This window comes from Mobula hypostoma, chromosome 6 (assembly GCF_963921235.1).
Source record: "Mobula hypostoma chromosome 6, sMobHyp1.1, whole genome shotgun sequence".
In the NCBI taxonomy this organism is placed as follows: domain Eukaryota; kingdom Metazoa; phylum Chordata; class Chondrichthyes; order Myliobatiformes; family Myliobatidae; genus Mobula; species Mobula hypostoma.
This window is the reverse complement of record NC_086102.1, coordinates 167,689,448-167,708,870: the sequence shown is the minus strand read 5'-3', so window position 1 is coordinate 167,708,870 and position 19,423 is coordinate 167,689,448. Positions and strand designations below refer to the sequence as shown.

The window sequence follows — 19,423 nt, the reverse complement described above, 5'->3', positions numbered from 1 at the left end:
GTTGGACTATTTTTCTTTCCATCATGAGCTTAGCTTCTGGTCTTTGTTAAGTACATAGTACTGTGCAAAAGTCTAAGGTATCCTGATTAATATATATGCGCCTCAGACTTCGCACAGTACTGTAATTTTATGTGTTGCACTGTGCTGCTGCAAAAACAAAACAAATTTCATGACATATGTCAGTGATGATAAACCTGATTTTGATTTTGATTCTATTGTGAACTGGGCGTGGGAAGGGGGCAGGGGAGGGGAATCATGGTTGGGAAGAGGGAAGGGAACGGGGAGGAGAGTGAGAAGCACTAGAGAGACATTCTGTAATGATCAATAAACCAATTACTTGGACCTTGCCATGTTTCTCAGCGCTGGGAGTGTCTGCACCCACACCACCCCTGCCCCAGTCGCTCCTTCTCTGCCACCTGCCCTACACCCTTCATGTAGTGCTCCACCCTCATCACTCTCAACATCCTATGCTCACACCAGATTTACGAACTCTCTCACCACTCCATGTTGACAAATTCAGTACTGTGCAGAAGTCTTAGGCACCCTAGCTATGTACATGTGCATAAGACTTTGCACAATAATGTAGAACACCCACTGTCAATACCCAGCTTTACCACATCATCACCTCTTTGATGTCCATTGATAGATCATTGCTGTACTCATGAAGTTATGCTGAAGTATGTAATTAAAGGAGGTGACAATCTCCAACAACAGTCAAGAAAGAACCCATCTTGGATATTGTGAGTCACATAGTTATTGGTCAAGAGCATTTATTTTTTGTAAAATTCCATTAGAAAGGATAGAACTTTCAAACAGCAGATTCTGGAATGTGCATGTCAGTCCTGCTGATTATCATTCAGTAAAATTCTAGACATAATGGTCTAGAGATCCAATTCCCACCAGAGGAAATCAGTACTTTGGAAGGTAACATCTAAGAACCAGCATGAACTTTCAGTCCCAACTCATTGTAGATGTATTGTTAAATAATTTTCCAACAGAAATTGCTAATATTCGGGATGTATCATTTTCACGTGTTAATTACTCTTATCACTGAGCATTTTAATCAAGCAGAGATTACTGTTGGTGGGGAATCCATGATGATCAGAAGCATCAACAAGAATTTGAATCAATGACAGATTTCTTTTAAAAACACCCAATGTCTAACTGCCCTTCCCCAAGTGTCATGAACTTCTACTTATAGCTTACACCTGTTACTTTGCAATTTACTATTTTATGAACGTTAAAAAATTTGAGTTATAGGCAAATATAGCAAACATTCCATCCAAAACATAAAGTATACACGTATACATATAGGCAATGATTTCCAACATGCTGTTCAATATTTTGAAATTAACAAGTTACAAAATGATATTAGGCAATTAAAGGCACAAAGAGAAAGCCACTTTATATCACTACAGTGTCTATACATTATCAGCAAATTATACCTGAAGCTTTGAAGTCATGCGAGCACCAATTATGTTAGATAATCATGATGTACCAAAAATGCCACCTTAAAAGATAAAATTTAGAAAATTATAGGCTGGCTTTCAGTGTTTTGGTAAACTACTAGAAAGCATAAGAGAAATGTCCAAACATCTGGAATAATGTAAAGAATCTAAGCCAAGGCAGGGTGAACTAACCTCACATTATTTGAAGAAATAACCGATATAGCAAAAATACTACACTAATAACCAAAAGGCTATTAAAATTGTATCACACAATAGATTCAAGGCAAAGTTAATGAATGCTGGAATTAGGATAATTTGGGATAGACGATTGCGGTGGGAAGGCACAAAACTAATGGTCAAAATAAGCTTATTGCAAATTTATGTGAGTAGTGTGCCAAAGATCACTGAAAATCAAAATGAAACATCAGATCCTGCAAACGAGGAATATTACACAGGGAAAACACCGGAAAAACTCAACAGTTCCGCTAGCACAGAAACAATAAAGAATCCCAGATCTGAAATGATAATAGTTTCTCTTCACTCTGACCTGCTGAGTTTTTCCAGAGCCTTCTGTTTTTATTCCAAAGATCTCTACTGGGCCAGTCCTTAATACTTAGTGTTTACATAATGTTACTTCCATTACCAAATGTAAATAATTTATTTATATACATTAGTTCACTCTCTCCCAGTATTTGGCATTATAACAAGGACTGGGGGAAAAATGCAAGAGGTCATTGAAAAGGCCAGAAGGATAGTCTTTTGTTAAAACATTTTGATTTTAAGAATCCAATAGCTAAATTTTAAATTACTTGTGAGATTGTAGGAAAATTATTAATCAGGGTAGAAAATCATCTGAAAAATGCAAGGGAAAAAAAGAGACAGGAAATTGTAGAATGATTGAGTAATTTAGCATGGAAGTAGGCCCTTGACCTGCCATTGCCTCACTGACCATCAAGTACCCAATAACACTAAACCTACTCTAATCTCGTTTACTCTCCCCATTTTCCCATCAATTCCCCTCCAACTTCCCACATTCTACCATTTTCCATACATCTGAAGTGCCAATTAACCTACCAACTTGTATATCTTTGTGATGCAGATGTGCAGCAAAAATCTTTGTTGTGTATTCCAACATTCCCTATTTATTAACCGCCCTATTTATTTTGATGTGATAGAAAGTCATATATCCAGGTTTTCCGAGGACAAAGATTGTAAACATTGTAGATGGAAACAAAATTTTAAACATGCAGTACTTCATTACTAGATCAGCATGGTAATGTACTGGTCTGCACAACGCTTTACAGTATAGGTGACGCCAGTTCAACTCTTGCACTACCTGTAAGGAGTTTGTACGTTTTCCTTGTGAATGTGTGCGTTTCCTCCAGGTGCTCTGGTTCCCTCCCACACTCCAAAAGACGTACCAGTTGGTAGGTTAATTGGTCATTGTAAACTATTCTGTGATTAGGCTAGGATTACATTGGGGATTGCTAGCGGCATGGCTCAAAGGGCCAGAAGGGGCTATTCCATACAGTATCTCAATAAATAAGTAAATAAGTGAAAATATAAAAGATAAATGGATTTCAAAATAGCCAATTACAAAGTAAACTATTGTGACACAAAAAAATTTTCTAAAAATGCCAAAAAGCTGTAACAGTGGACATTTAATAAGGACCTAATGATTTATATACACAGATCATTGGCAGGTGGAGGGAAAAAAATCAAAATGGTGGATGTAATTCTGGGCCAAATATACAGAAATCAAGGGTAAAAGTTATGATACAACTATTTTGTCCTATTTTAGGCCATTCCTGGAGAACTGTAAACAGATTGGATACTGAGCTGAAAACAGATACACTGCCCTCAGAGGGTGAGCACATACCTCAGCCCTCACAAAGAGAGTACATATTGTGATGTGTTCCTCACTATTTAAAGAGATGACTTGACCAATGATTTGAAGATAAATGTGGAGAGCTGAGAGCATGGAGAGAGATTATTTTGACAACTTGTAGTGTTAAGGATGAGGCATAATCTAAAATTTAAAAAACGTTCCTGAGAAATGAAGATGGCATCACTTTCACATAAAGGAAACACAAGAAAGTGCAGATGCTGGAAACTGGAACCAAAAAAATCTGCTGGAGGAACTCATGTTGAGTAACATCTGTTACATTTCATGTCAACCCCAAATGCATCTTGACTTGAAACATCATCAATTCTTAAATGCCTCCCACCCCTTGAGCTTTTTCAGCAGTTTACTTTTGTACTTGTATGTTCAGTGTGGTGTAAGAGAACTCTTCTTTCCTGGCAAACAGCAGAGACTAAACCAGATACTTCAACATCATAACATTATATAATATTTGTAGAAGTGAGCTTCCAACTGAACTATCAGCATCTCCTAATCCTACCATCTTCATTGCCCCTTCCAAAGCCTACCTCAGCTTTTATCCATGACCTACATCAGCTTCCAGCTCACTGTAGTAGATTTATCTTTAAAAGCAAAAATCATTGTTTACAAATAGTTTCAATTTATAGCCATCTTTTATTCCAGCGCGAAGACTCACGATGCTCTTCCAATTCTGGTCTTATGCACATCCCTGAATTGCTCCATCACTCGCATCTATGCCTTCAGTTGCTAAGTGTGGCTAAATACAGCTCCAATGCCATACCTCAGTTTGCTGATGACACTACTGTTCGCCGAATCAGAGGTGGTGACCAAACAGCATATAGGCTGGAGATTGAAAATCTGGTTGAGTAGAGCCACAACTTCCTCTCTTTCAATGTCAGCAAAACCAAAGAGCTCATCATCAATTACAGGCAGAAGAAGCCATGAGCTAGCCTTCATTATGGGAGTGGAGGAGGACAGGGTCCGTAGCTTTAAATTTCTTGTGTTAGCATCTCATAAGACCTATTCTGGGACCAGCACACCAGTATCATCACAAAGACACAACAGCACCTCTACTTTCTTAGGAGTTTGCATAGACTCAGTATTTCACCGAAACTTAGACAAACTTCTATTGATGCACAGTGGACAGTATCCTTACTGGTTGTATCATGGCCTGGTATGGAGACACCAATGCCCAGGAATGGAAAAGGCCACAGAAAGTGGTGGATACAACCCAGTCCATCGCAGGCAAAGCCCTGCTGACCAGGGTACATTTACATGGACAGCTGCCACAAGAAAGCAGCATCTATCATAAAACACCTCCACCATCCAGGCAACACTATCTTCTCTCTACTACCATCGGGTAGAAGATACAGAAGCCTTGGGTACACAACAGGTTCAGAAACAATGATTACCTTACAAGCATTAGGCTCCTAAACCAACAAGAATAACTTCACTCACTTCAACTCTGAACTCTACAGCCTATGGATTCACTTTCAAACACTTACAACTCGTGTTCTCCTATTTATTTGCAGTTTGTCTTCATTCTACTGAATTATAGAATTATAGAATTTAATTCTATATTTATAGAATTTATAGAATGAATGTCTTCATTCTACTGAATTTCTTTACTCCTGTAAATGCCTGCAAGAAAATGAATCTCAAGGAAATATAGAGTATCATATATGTACTTTGATAATAAATTGACTTTGAACCTTGAACTTTTAAATTCTGAATTCAGGAATTCTCTTCAAATTCTGTGTTGTCACCCTCATCGCTTTGAATTCTCTAACCATTTCTTCAGTTGATGTCTTAATATCACCCTTTGTAGCTTGCATTAAAACATAAGTGTTTGTTGTTGAAACGCTTGAGGATTCCTCACAATTTTAGATCTTTCAAAAGTAAAACTCTCATACAGAACTTCTTGGGGGGGGGGACATCTTCGTTTAATTCTAAGGACTTGAAATGAAACTCAGCCTTTATACTTATAGATGGAACATTTCAATCTTCTATATCAAGCCTAAATTTGAGCAACTTTCTTATTTGAATATCAAATGTAACAACAGAAGGAAGTGTCATGTATTTAACGTATGCGATCTGATCTGGATGGATATCACCAATGATGGTAGCAATGTTTACTACCCCAACAGCACCGATTTAAAAAAAAATGCCAACAACGTTGACTATACTGCAATGAACTGGCCGGCATTATCTTTTGAGCCAGTATGCATCCAAGCCGAAGTCCGAGTTGTATGGGACTGAAATATCTTGGAGAGACTGTAGATCAGTTCCAGCCGTTCATCACTCGAAGTTTGAAAATGAAACGAAATTAAACATGCTCATGGGCCAAGCCATTTACAATCTCTAAATTGTTTGTTCCACCTCCACCCCATAAATAATAGATATTTCCCCTTGAATTGTGAAAGATTTTAAGCAAATGCAGACAGCAAGAAAACACCAGTCAAGATCCGACATCTCAGGTGTCTTGAAAGAAGCAAAACACTCACATTTCGCCCAATTAGCGTCCACCCCACGTCTCGGTAAACCAGAGAACGCTACAAGGGACCCTCTGGGCCACAATCCTAAACTCCAATTCGGTTCTTTCACCTGTTTGGGTCTCGCTTCGGCCTCGATTTGTATCAACGTTGTCCTCATTCAGCAAAATCCGACTGCTACAACCACACCTGATTCATTCAGTCCCGCGCCTGCAGCTCTGATTCGCACAAGCAGATTACCCCGCCCCTTCACACACTCAAGATGCACTACAATTGGTCATTCTTGACGTCTATCAATCTGCCTCTCTGCCTCATTGAGATCATGTTCGGTTGCGCGGAAGCGGCGTGTTGTTGGATCTTGCCTGATGCGCAAGCGTCGTACGGGGTTATGGTTACTACTCGAGACCCCGGATTGTGGCCTAACTAATTATCTCTGCAACTTTCAGGTGAATGATGCGTAGCTTGCTTTTAATGTAACGGGAAGTGGAGGAGATTGTGCGAGGTGTAATGGTTGAATATTTAGAGTTAAATCAGGGCGTGCAAGGGGAAGGTGGGGTGGAAGCTCGAACGAACAGGCCTCGTTCGCCCGTTGACGCGCTCCTTCTCGAGCTCTCAAGATGGCGCTGCGGGCATCGCTGGTGGCTTGGGCTCAGAGCCTGAGTGCCTCGGCCGGTCTCGCTGGCGGGGGTCACGGCATTGGCCCGGCCTCCGCCTGCTGCTGACGACTGCCACCGCCATTTGCCCACAGCAATGGAGGCCCGCAAGGAGGAGGAGACTGGGACCGCTCGATCCGTCGCAGGCGCAGGCAGCGCGCAGTTGGAGGCCGAAACCCAAAGAGAACCGAAAGAAAGGCCGCGACCGTGCTGCTACCGCCTGTCAATTCTCGGTGTAGCCGGGGCCCACTGCCATCATTTCTGCTCGGCCTCAGCACTCCAAGCTGTGTTGAGCCCAGGTTTCAATGAACTCTCATCACAGACTATTTTCACTGTTTGGCCCATTTGCACAGGCTGTCCGCGTCCGAGAGTACATTGGAATTTTGAAGTATAAGTTTACACTGCGATTGTGATTAAAGAAACTAAGTTGAGTCGGCCTCGCCATTGGAAACCATTGTATGTTTATAATGGGAGACACAGTCAACTACAGATTTACTTTCTTTTTAGATGTACGTTCTAAGGGGGAAGTCATCTTAAATTTTATGAATGTAACATAACATCTATATGAATTCATACAGAAATGCATGGAAGGTTAATTTCTTTTCATGGGAATTCACATTTTCATGTTTTTGGTTATTTTGCATAATCAGCTACCAATGTCAAATTACTCTTTACTGGTTTAAATCTGCCCTTTTGACCTGACCCCTTAATTTAATTTAAGAGGACAGTCTCAGGATTTATAGGTGCCAGTGAGCCACGGTGATTTTCTGCAGGTTATGTACAATACTTCAAAATATACCTATTTTGAATTAACCTCACTACAACCTGCAGTATGTAATTTCCCTTTAAGCAATGTGCTTTTAAATCAATTTAATTATCTACAGCTTTCAAGATCTTATGAAGGTCTAGGCGGACTTAAATCTAGCAAGCAGGTATGATGCATTTAAGCAGATGAAACTTTATTGCTATGGCCAGAAGCGAGACAGGAGGTGGGATTCCAAGCCAGGCTGAAATGCAGAGGGATGAGATGTTCAACCTAGCATCTTTTTAGCAAATGTGCAGTCGCTGGAGGACAAAATTGCGGTATTGGAAGGAAATGAGAGATTGTTGAGTTCCATGTTTGAATGAGGCATGGCTTACTTCCAGCACACCAGATATAGCGATCAGACTGGAATTCTTCTCGATTTACACAATGGACCAAACTACTGATTCAGAAAAGGCAAAAAAGGTGGAGGTGTGTTTTCATGATAAACTCTTGGTGGTGCTTCAGTGTGATGGTTTTGTCAAACTTGTGTTCCCCTACCTTGAACACCTGGTCAAATGTTGTCCATTCTATTTATCTTGGGATTCTCTATAATCCTGACCACAATTTACATACCACCAGTGGCCGACTATAATCAAGCGCTTGAGATACTGCATGATGCCATTTCCAAACAAGAAGCGGTCCATCCCAACATGTTTCAAATCAGTATTGGGGACGTTAACCAGGCTTTTTTGAAGAAAACCCTGCCCAATACAATCAGCATATTACCTGTAGCACCAGTGGTCCCAATGCACTAAACCACTGTTACACTATGTTACATACCTCAAGGAGATCTTGTGACTTTCTTGTGAGAATGATGTAATGGTCTTTTGGAGGTCACCTGATGTAATTTTCCTGCTGATGTGAGGTCACATGATGACATGTTCACCACGGGTATAAAAGGGAAGACCCCTGGTGACGCAGTTAGTTTTCCAGTTAGAACGTCAATGAGATACTCCGCTCTGCTGCGTGTTTGCATTATGACGCAGTTTTGATCTTAAACGGAGTTTTACGTTCTAATGTGAGGTACAGAAGTCTGAACCGGCAGTTTGACAATCGCTGCTTGGTTTGTTAATGTATCTTTTCAGTAACATTGGAGAGTGAAGACGGGACCCTGAAGGAGATGTTCGACGGGTTTGGAAAGGATCGACCATTATTGAATTCGTGATCTGCATGAGCTAGCCTCTGCTTAAAAGGAAGTAGAAAAGGCTGTGCAGGATCTATTCTACAGAGGAAGGTCAGTGCCTTTAAAACCATTTTATTTCCATCGTCATGAATCCTGTGGACAAGGCAGGATCCGACTGGGAGTGGCAGTGATGTCAGGTCTTTGAGGAATTTGTTACTTCATGAAAGTCTCTCCTAATTGACTATATAAATCTCTTGGACTTTAAAATTTACCATTCGAAGAACTGTGTTTGAATTTATTGCTTTAAGAACTGATTTCGCATTATCACTTTAAGATCTAGTACTGAGTAGCGGTTTACTGAATGGCCGCATAGCCGTTTACTTCTAGTTAAGGTTTTCTGTTTATCAGGGTTTATTAAAAGTTTGTTTGTTTATAAATCCTGACTGGATATATTTATTGTTGCCGATCACGTGACAACTAAGATAAGGAATGCCTACTGTTCTATGCCCAGACTGCATTTTAGGAAATCTGATCACTTGGCTGTCTTGTCTTACTTGCATACAGACAGAGGCTAAAGAGCAAAGCTCCAGGGATTAGGACAACATTAGGTGGTCGCAGGAGACAGAGGAGTGGCTGTGGGATTGCTTCGAGTCAGTGGCCTGGGCTGTCTACAAGGACTCGTCTATGGATCCGAATGTATAGACCGTGGTTGTCATGGACTTTATTAGAACAGTTGTAGACTAGTGTGTCTCCATAAAGTCATTCAGGGTCTTCCCCAACTAGAACCCCTGGATCAATCATGAGATCAGCAATCTGTTGAGGGCCAGATCAGAGGCATTCAAGTCTGGTGACCAAGGAAGTTGCAAGAGGTCCAGGTATGATTTCTGAACAGCCATATCACGGGTGAAGTGGAATTCGGGACTAAACTTGAATCAATGATGGGTGCTCAAGAGTCACCTCTTATTAAAGTTAAATCAAGCGACTGAGGTGACAACAGGGCTTCTCTACCAGATAAGCTCAATGCCTTCTATGATCACTTTGACCATCAAAATATGAAGGAACCATCACAGCCCTCACTGATCCTGTGATTACAGTCTCTAAGGTCGACATGCGAGCAGCCTTAAGGAGGGTGAACCCACAAAAAGCACTCGGCCCAGATGGGATAGCAGGCCAAGTGCTAAAGACTTTTGCTGATCAACTGGCTGGAGTGTTCACTTAGATCTTTAATCTCTCACTTTGGCAGTCTGAGGTACCTGCTTCTAGCAGGCTTCAGTCATACAAGTGTCTTAGAAGAATGTGGTAACCTGCCTCCATGACTATCGGCCTATAGCACTTACATGCACTGCAATGAAGTGCTTTGAGAGGTTGGTGATGAAACATCAACTCCTGACTGAGATTGACTTGGATCTGCCTCAATTTGCCTACTGGAGCAACAGGTCCACAGCATATGCCATTTCCTTGGCTCTTTACTCAATGCTGGTACATTAGGACAGCAAAGATCAGGATTCTCTTTATTGACTACAGCTTGGCATTCAATACCATCATCCCCTCAAAACTAATCAATAAGCTTGAAGATCTTGGCCTCAATACCTCCTTGTGCAATTGGATCCTTAATTTCCTCACTTGCAGACACTAGTCAGTTCAGATTGGCAACAACATCTCCTCCACAATCTCTGTTATCACAGGTGCACCACAAGGCTGTGTGCTTAACCCTCTGCTCTACTTGCTTTATATTTATAACTATGTAGCTAAGCACAGCTTCAATGCCATATTCAAGTTTGCTGAGATAGGTCAAATTAAATGTGGTGACAAATGATAATAAAGGAGGGGGATGGAAAATCTGGCTGAATGATGCCACAAAAACAGTCTGTTACTCGATGTCAGCAAGACCAAGGAGCTGATTATTGAACACACACAAAAAGTGCTGGTGAACGCAGCAGGCCAGGCAGCATCTATAGGAAGAGCTACAGTCAACGTTTCGGGCCGAGACTCTTCGTCAGGACGAATTTCCAGCATCTGCAGATTTCCTCATGTTTGAGCTGATTATTGACTTCAAAGGGAGTCAATGAGCCAGTTCTTATCGGAGGATCAGGAGTGGAGAGGGTCAGCAACTTCAAATTTCTCCGTGTTATTATTTTAGAGTTTCTGTCCTGGACCCAGCTCATAAGTGCAATTATGACGAAAGCACGACAGTGCCTCTACTTAAGAGTTTGCAAAGATTTGGCATGACATCTAAAGCTTTGTCAAACCTCTATAGATGTGTAGTGGAGAGTATATTGACTGGCTGCATAATAGCCTGGTATGAAAACGCCAATGCCCTTGAACAGAAAATCCTACAAAAAGTAGTGGATGTGGCCCAGTCCATCACGGATAAAGCCCTCACCACCATTGAGTACATCTACATGAAGAGTGGTCGCAGGAAAGCAGCATCCATCATCAAGGACACCAACCACCCTGAACATGCTCTCTTCTCACACGAACCATCAGGCTCTAGAACCAAAGGGGATAACTTCAGTCAACTTCACTTGCTCCATCATTGAAATGCTCCCACAACCTATGGACTTACTTTCAAGGACTCTTCATCTCATGTTCTCAATATTTTACTTTTATTATTATTTTCCTTTTGTATTTGCACAGTTTGCTGTCTTTTGCACACTGGTTAAAAGCCCGAGTTGGTGCAGTCTTTCCTTGATTCTATTATGGTTGTTATTTTATTATGGATCTATTGAGTATGTCCACAGGAAAATGAATCTCAGTTTGTATATGGTGATATATATGTAGTTTGATAATAAATTTACTTCAAACTTTGATTTTTTTACAGCCCATTTGCTTCAACTTATCTCTGCTGTCGTGCTTAGTTCTGATCATTGCTCAACAGGAGAACGGGAGAATCTGTACCCACATCCTATGGACTCATTTAGGAACTATTAATCTAATGTTTGCGATATTTATTTTTAATTTTTTTTTCTCTTTTTTATAATTGCACAGTTTGACTTTTGCACCTTGATTCTATTATGGCTCTTTGATTTACTGAGTATGCCTGCAAGAAAATAAATCTCAGGGTGGTATATGGTGACTTGTATGTACTTAGATAATAAATTTACTTCGAAAAGTGACAGTGCTAGAGAAAGGCAGACAAGATTTATGAGAAGGGACTGATTAACTTGGGCTTCTTTACTTTGGCACATGGAAGGAATATTCAGCTGAGATGTATACAATTATGGAATTTTAGTCAGGATGAATGGGAAAGATTTGCCTCCCCGAGTAGAGTAGTCAGTAATTAGGGGGAGTGCTATACAAATTCATTTTGTGACATTCCACATGTATGTTGAGGTCGATGCGCCTATCTACCTCACTACCACCTTTTGATCCCTTCACAAACTTTCAAGACAATCTGTATAGGATGAATAGAAATTTCCTGCCAAAAATGTTAAGACCAAAAGTGATGTGATAAACTCAATTTCCTCATCACCAGTTCCACCACTTTCCTTGGAAATTCTTTGAAACCAAATGAGACCCTTTGCAGTCATAGTTTTGTCTTCATGAAACAAGCCCTCCAGCATTAAAGTTGGTCCATTACCAAGGGATTGTCTATTTAAGATTGAAATTGTACGAGCAGTCTTTGGACATTTATAAGGAGGAGTGATAGAGTAGGTATGAAGGGCCAAGTGACCTACTCCTATTTCTATTTCACATGTTTGTATTTACTGTTTCAAGCTTGTGTATATTTCTATTATAATTGGACCTGACCATTCCAATGCTATAGAGAAGGAAATCCCCATCATAATAATCATGACTTTCTTCAAAAATCTTGGGCTTATTCCAACACTTATCCAGTTCTGATGACTTGCTTTTATTTGTTAGCTCCCACTCTGATAGCACTTCATTAAAATTCTTATCCTTGCTTTTATATATCTATTCATTATCTCTATTCATTATCCCTTAAGCCTTACAAAATGGGATTCTATGGTATAGTGGTTAAATTGTTGGATTAATAGTCAGTTTAGGATCATTGATCCAGACACACGTATGCAAAAACTGCTATGTTAACAAAATTTAATGAAAGTAATAAAAATGGATCTGTGAAGAAAATCTTTCTTGATGAAGGGTCCTTGTCTGAAACATCAACTGTGTCTTCATTTCCATAGATGCTGCCTGACCTGCTGAGTTCCTCCAGCGTTTTCAGTGTGTTGCTCTGGATTTCCAGCATCTGCAGTCTTGTGTGTCTGTGAAGAAAATACCAGCATGAAATTGCTAGATTGTTGTAAAAATTCACATCCCTTTACTGAACCACTTTATCTCTGTCTCAAGGTTTAGGCTAGCTGCCAATATTTTTCATAAGACCATGGGCTCCTACCTTCTAGTGTTAAGCATTCCATTCCACTCCTAGTTTCTCCATCTCCAAAGTATCCACTACATGATGAGACTATTCATGCTTGTGCCCTTAAGATGTTAAGATGTCCTCCTTTTCCCTTAACCATGGTTTTCCCTCTACCATTGTTGATAGGTACTGACTGTATCAACTGTATCCCTTTCTTCTTTCATCTCTCTATTCCTAATCAGCAATAGGATAGGTTTCACCCCACCAGCCACTGTATTCAGTGGAGGATTTCCATCATTTCCAAGAGGATTCTACCACCAGGCAACTCTTTCTTTACATTTCAATTTCAAAGGGACAGTCCCTCTTTGACTCCTAGCTACATTCTGACATCTCCGTCAACCAATACCCCTGGGCACGCTCCCCACCCCATGCAGCCGTGTGAAATGCAGCACCTGCCCTTTTATCTCTTCTCTTTTGACCATACTGGGACCCAGATGTTCCTACTTGTGAAGCAGCAGTCCCAATTTAGTATACTGCATTCAGTACTCATTACATGCTCTCCTCCACACTAGAAATGCAGATTGGGTGACTGATTCACAGAATATTTTTGTCCAATTGCAGGAGTGACCATGATTTTCTCACCTGTTTGATCACATTCATTCTCACTGTAACTCCACCACTGTTATAAAAACAAAAATGCTGGAAGTGCTCAGCAGATCAAGTAGCATCTGCAAAAAAGAGAAACAGATCCTAAAATTAACATTTAAAAAAAAAACACTTTTCCAGCTCTGAAGTGTAGAGTGTTTCCAACAAGATCGGATCCAGCATCTTTTCTGCCTGCAGCCTACCACAATCCCCCAACAATATCCATCCATCCTTGTGTGCCCTATTTTCAATTGTAGTTTGACACTGCTTAATTACCTGCTTGTCTTCCTCATCATCATGCCTGATACTTTTACAATATGCCAGGCATTTCATTCATTTAAAATCTGCTAACACAAATGTAGGAAATATTTTTTCTTGAAATTTTGATTTATGAATTCGTAGCAGGATGAGCATGCGGAATATATATTGTCTTATCATTTCAATGTATGTATTTATTCTAAATACTAAGTCAAAGGTAACTCTCACTTGATCTGCTGGGTCATACAAAAACCTATTCTACAGCAAGTTCAATTCCTAGATAATTTGATTCTGTAGTCTGTTTTTAAAATAACTTGCTGATCTTTTGCTCTTTCTCCATGTGCAGGAATTTTATATCTCCTTTATACTTGGTGTGTGTCTCTGTTGTTAATTTAAATATTTTTATTTTCAAGATTTTTTTCCTTGAACAGGCTATTCTCTTGCCAGGAGAAATTTATTAAAATCTATAAAGTGGGCTACACCAATATTTTTGACCATTTTAGAAGCAGACAAAATCATTTTTGAGCTTCTATCTTTGCCTTTTGTCCATGTTTCTATTGACATCTATCCTCTTGGTTACCTCTTTGGAAAAAAACCCTTAAGAGATTTGTTGGGTACAATTTCCCACAAAGTTGTACCAACTATCTGGGATTAGACCTTGCTTATCCAAGTTGAAACATCCTGTCCCTCAGAATTTACTCTCGTAATTTACCCATTACCGACGTCAGATTCACCAGCCTGTGGTTCCCTGGCTTGTCTTTGCAGCTCCTAAGTAATGGTATAATATTAACCAACCTATAGTCATCTTCATCTGTGGCTGAAGATGAAGCAAATCATAAACTCAAGAAATTCTGCAGATGCTGAAAATCCAAAGAGACACACACAAAATGGTGGAGGAACTCAGCAGGTCAGACAGCATCTATGGAAATGAATAAACAATCAACATTTCTGGCTGAGACCCTTCTTTAGGACTGGAAAGGAAGGGGGAAGATGCCAGAATGAAAAGGTAGGGGGAGGGGAAGGAGAATAGGTGAAGCCGGGTGTGTGGGAAAGGCAAAATGCTAGAGAGGAAACAATCTGATAGACGAGTAGAGTGCACCATAGGAGAAAGGGAGGCAGAAGGGGACCCAGGGAGTGGTGAGAAGGTTAGTGGTCAGTGTGCAGAATAGAAGAGGGGATGGGGAGGAAAACAGCTTTTTACTGGAAAGAGAAATTGACATTCCATGCCATCAGATTGGAACCAGATGTTGCTCCTCCACCCAGAGAATGGCCTTATCGTGGCACAAAGAGGAGGCCATGAACTGGCATGTCGAATGGGAATTGGAATTAAAATGTTGGCCACCAGGATGTTCTGCTCTTGGCAGATTGAGCAGACATGCTTGACCAAGCTGTCCTCTAACTTATGATGGGTCTCTCTAATGTAGAGGAAGCTGCATCAGGAGCACCGGACACAATAGATGGCCCCAGCAGATTCAGAGGTGAAGTGTTGCATCAACTGGAAGGATTGTTTGGGGCCCATAATGGAGGTGGGGGAGGAGGAAAACAGGCAGGTGTAGCACTTTGGCTCCTTGCAGGGATAAGTGCTGGGAGGGTGATCAGTTGGAAGGGGTGAATGGACAAGGAAATCATTGAAGAAGTGATCCTTGTGGTGAGAGGGGGCGAGATAAAGATATTTTGTGGTAGGATCCCTTTGGAGATGGCAGAGGTGGAGAATGATGTGCTAGATGCGAAGGCTCTTGGGGTGGTAGTTCAGGACAAGTGGAACTCTATTGTTATGTGGTGTGCAGATGGGGTAAGCACAGATGTTCGGGAAATGGAGGAGTTGTGAGTGAGTGGAGCATTAATGGTGGAGGAAGGGAAACCCTATTCTTTGAAGAAGGAACCCATCTCTGATGCCCTAGAAAGGAAAGCCACATCCTGGGAACAGTAGCAGTGGAGGCAAATGAACTGAGAAAAGGGAATAGCATTTTTACGGGAGACAGTGTGAGATGAGGTATAGGCAAGATAACCATGGAAATCGGTAAGTTCGCAGAAGATGTCAATTGACAGTTTGTCTCCGAAGATGGTGACAAATTGAGAAAGGAGAAGGGGAGTCAGAAATGGAACAAGTGAATTCAAGGGTCGTTTGGAAGTTGGAGGCAAAGATGAAGCAATTATCTCCTTCCTTGGCTTCTCACAAAGTCCAAGGATGCATCAGGTATCCTTGAGGATTTATCCACCTTGATGCATTTTAAGGCTGCCAATACCTTCTCCCAAGTAATTTGAATGCGATCCAGGATATCTTCATTCATTTTCCTCATTTCTTTTGCATCCCTCATTTTCATTACAGAAAAAAATTATGAGAAATATTTATTAAATATTGCCCATCTCCTGTGGCTGCAAACGTAAACTGCCACTTTAAGGGGACCTGTTTTGTCCCTAGCCAAATCTTTTTGGATTTTTGTTGACCCTGCCATATCCTCTTCTCCCCTCCTGATTTTCCCCGTGTGCTGCTAACTTAGTCATGGTTCCTGGTTACCTCAACCCACTGCATACCTCCTTTGTCTTGACCAGAAGCTCAATATTTCATCATTCTTGTCCTTTACCCTACCAGAGCCTACCCTGGTTTTGGACTGTATCTCGTGAACCCATCCTGTCTTCCTCTATAACAATTTTAAAACTAATAGAATTATGGCACTGGACCCAGAATGGTTCCTAACCAACACTTCAGTCACTTGTCCCCCCCCCTCATTTCTGACCTAATGTTACACCCTCTTTAACAGAGCCCTTTATATATTAATTAAGATAACTCTCTGGACACATTTAATGCTTAAGCCTTTTGCCCTATGGATGTCCCAGTCAATATTAGGGAAATTAAAATGTCCCACAAATATTGCCTTACTATTCTTAAAATTATTTGCAATCTCTTGACACATCTGCTCCTCCATAACTCCTGACTATTGGAGGTCTTTAATAAGTCCCATCAAAGTTACCATCCCCTTCTTGTTTTGAGTTCTATCCATATAGCCTCAATGTATGATCCCCAGGAATATCCTCTCGAAGCACTGTTATTATGTCCTCCCTCATTAAAGGCAATTCCCCCTCCTGTCTTTCTTGTACCTCTGTCATATTTGTAGCATCTGTATCCTATGATTGCTTTTCTAGATGATAGTGTACAAGATGCTGTTTTGTTTCATTACTGCCACTTTTTATTTGTACCATCACCACTTGACCTCTGCTGTTTCACCATGATCTCAGATCTTCCCTTTTATTTTGTTTTTATTATCCCTCTTTTTAATGGAAACAAATTACAGAAAACACTCAGCAGGTTGGGTAGCATTTGTAGAAGAAATGCTTTGGGTTAAAATGCTGTGTCAGAAGTAGTGGATCTAAACCAATTCATTAATTCTGGTTTCATTTCCACGGATGCTGCATGGCCCATTGATTGTTTCAAGTATTTTCTGTTTTTAATTCAGGTTTGCAGCATAGTTAGTGTTTTTTCCCCAATTGTCTTGTTTTGCCTTTGATAAGTTTAAGGATTGAACTACTTTCAGTTCTGATGGATAGTGATTGACTAGGCAAAATGCTGGCTGACCTGCTGGATGTTTCCTGCAGATCCCATCATTTTTCTTCTTATTATACACTTCATCTTGGAAATTATGGAGGAAGAAAATAGTTACTTAGTGTCAATAGCAATAACAAACTACGTACGTACTTCTGTAAAGATCATGGCAAATACAAAGCTAATCAAAACTAGAAAACCAGTCTTCTCAATGTTTGGTGTTCGCGATGAATGGTTAAATTTCTTTTAACATTGATCTGCATGATGACTGAAGCGTATTCTGGACAACTATCTGATCTTTGTGAATCTGTAAGTCTATCAGTAAAACGATTGAAACTTTTGTACATCTTAAACTACTGACAGCTGGCTGGTGGTGTAGTGGCATCTGCACTGAACTTCAAGGTGAGTGGTGCAGGGTTTGAATCCAGTTGGCTCCTTTGCACACTTTCCATCTGTACAGGGTTGAGCATTGAGTTAGGAACTCCGGCCTCGTTTTTAAAAAAAAAACAACAGACAAAAGTGATAAAAGAAATGGCAAGTTTGCCGGATGTGCCACAAGGCTCAGAAAGGAACAGCAACAAACTAATATTTGATTTCACCTCAGTCAGTATAATTCAGAGATGCGCAAAATTATTATTGTCACTTAACTGGCACTTTTTTTTTCCCCCCACAGATAATGCGGAGATCCTATATGGTCTTTGAGGAATGTGCCTTTACTGGAATAAGAGAAATGCATTTTCAGTGCACCCAAGAAAACTTCTGATAGTTAGTTTTGAAATCTGAAAATTTTCAAAAATTTTGAAAAAAGAAATATGTGCTTTTAGATTGGGGAAAATCATGTTTCCATTAAAAATTCTTAGGTTGAAACACATTTGCTACCTCTCAATGAAATTCTATCACTCAGGAGTTAAGGGGAGTGATTTTTTAATGTATCAATTAGGCAACTGCTCAAATGAGGATCAAGTATTTGATCTTGTAGACAAGAACAAAGCCAAGCTTGCAGTGATGCATGTGGGTAGTGCAATAAAACTACTCTGGCAATTTCAAAAGGAAAAACCACAGATGCTAAGGAGTATAGATTACATCAGAAATCATTCACAGTTCATGGTTCTTCGTGTACTTGCTGAAAACAAGATTGACCAGATGGATGATGAAACGCTGGTGGATATGTTGTACAATGCACTGAGGTAACTATAGCCACTGAGAATGTTTAATTTCTAGAAACAACAAAAGTCCTTAAAGGAGGGCAATTAATTTTACATGTATTGTTCCAATTGCAATTGGAGCACTGTGTATATATTTCATTTCTTTGCTAAAGGAGAGCTGTACTTGCCATCAAAGGGAGTGCAACAGAGATTCACTAGACTGGTTGGAGGGATGGTAGATTTACAGTGTTTGCAAAGATTGAGTAGATTGGGACTGTATTCTTTAGAGTTAAAAAAAAAAGAGGATCTCATTAAAATACAGAATTCTTGGTTAATAGGCTTAATGCAGAGAAGCTGGTTCCTCCAAATAAAGAGCCCAGAACCAGGGATACAGTTTGAGACTAAGAGGTAGGCTGTTTAGGCCTGAGATGAGAATTCTGCTCTGGTGGTGAGCTTTCTGGAATTCTCAACCCTGGAGACCTTTGGAGTTTTAGACATTGTGCATATTCATAAAGCAGACTGATAAATTTATCATGGAATAATACAGCACAGTGTTGGCCCTTCAGCCCACAATGTTGCACCAATCTTTGAACATGCTCGATGTAACCTTTCCCTCCCACATAGGCCTCCATTTTTCTTTTATCCGTGTGCCTCTCTAAGAGTCTCTTAAATGCCCCTGATGTATCTACCTCTACCACCACCTGTCAGCGCATTACATGCATGTACCATTCTGTGTATATTAAACAAAAAAAAACTTGCCTCTGTCGTCTGCCTATACTTTCCTCCCAACATTTTAAAGTAATACACCCGTGAGCAAGGCACTTAACCACACATTGCTGTGCGATGACACCGGGGCCAAGCTGCATCGGCTCTAGTGCCCTTCCCTTGGACAACATCGGTGGTGTGGAGAGGGGAGACTTGCAGCATGGGCAACTGCCGGTCTTCCATACAACCTTGCCCAGGCCTGCACCCTGGAAACCTTCCAAGGCACAAATCCATGGTCTCATGAGACTAACGGATGCCTATAATACACCCCTGTATTAGCCATTTTTGCCTTGGGATGATGTCTCTGGCTATCCACTCGATTAATGCCTCTTTTCATCTTGTACA

At 40.6% G+C, this 19,423-nt stretch overlaps 2 protein-coding genes across 7 annotated transcripts in view; one reads left to right on the top strand and one right to left on the bottom strand.

Moving 5' to 3' along the window:
• ppig (peptidylprolyl isomerase G (cyclophilin G)) overlaps positions 1–6,014 on the bottom strand; it is a 58,167-nt gene extending 52,153 nt beyond the window's left edge. Inside the window, exons 1-2 of one of the 4 annotated variants that reach the window (XM_063052194.1) lie at positions 5,935–6,004; positions 1,446–1,510 (exon numbers count right to left, since the gene is read on the bottom strand). The gene's annotated coding sequence lies outside the window, so the exon portion shown is untranslated. Of the gene's footprint in view, positions 1–1,445; positions 1,511–5,834 lie in introns of all 4 variants that reach the window. The other 3 variants (XM_063052193.1, XM_063052191.1, XM_063052192.1) reach the window with 3 other exon arrangements.
• Positions 6,015–6,074: 60 nt separating this feature from the next.
• fastkd1 (FAST kinase domains 1) overlaps positions 6,075–19,423 on the top strand; it is a 76,942-nt gene continuing 63,593 nt past the window's right edge. The window contains exons 1-3 of one of the 3 annotated variants that reach the window (XM_063052188.1): positions 6,235–6,268; positions 8,366–8,514; positions 17,842–18,355. In XM_063052188.1, the coding sequence (XP_062908258.1) occupies positions 18,006–18,355 (350 nt within the window). In that variant the 5' untranslated portion in view covers positions 6,235–6,268; positions 8,366–8,514; positions 17,842–18,005. Of the gene's footprint in view, positions 6,269–6,288; positions 6,932–8,365; positions 8,515–17,841; positions 18,356–19,423 lie in introns of those variants that run through there. The other 2 variants (XM_063052187.1, XM_063052189.1) reach the window with 2 other exon arrangements.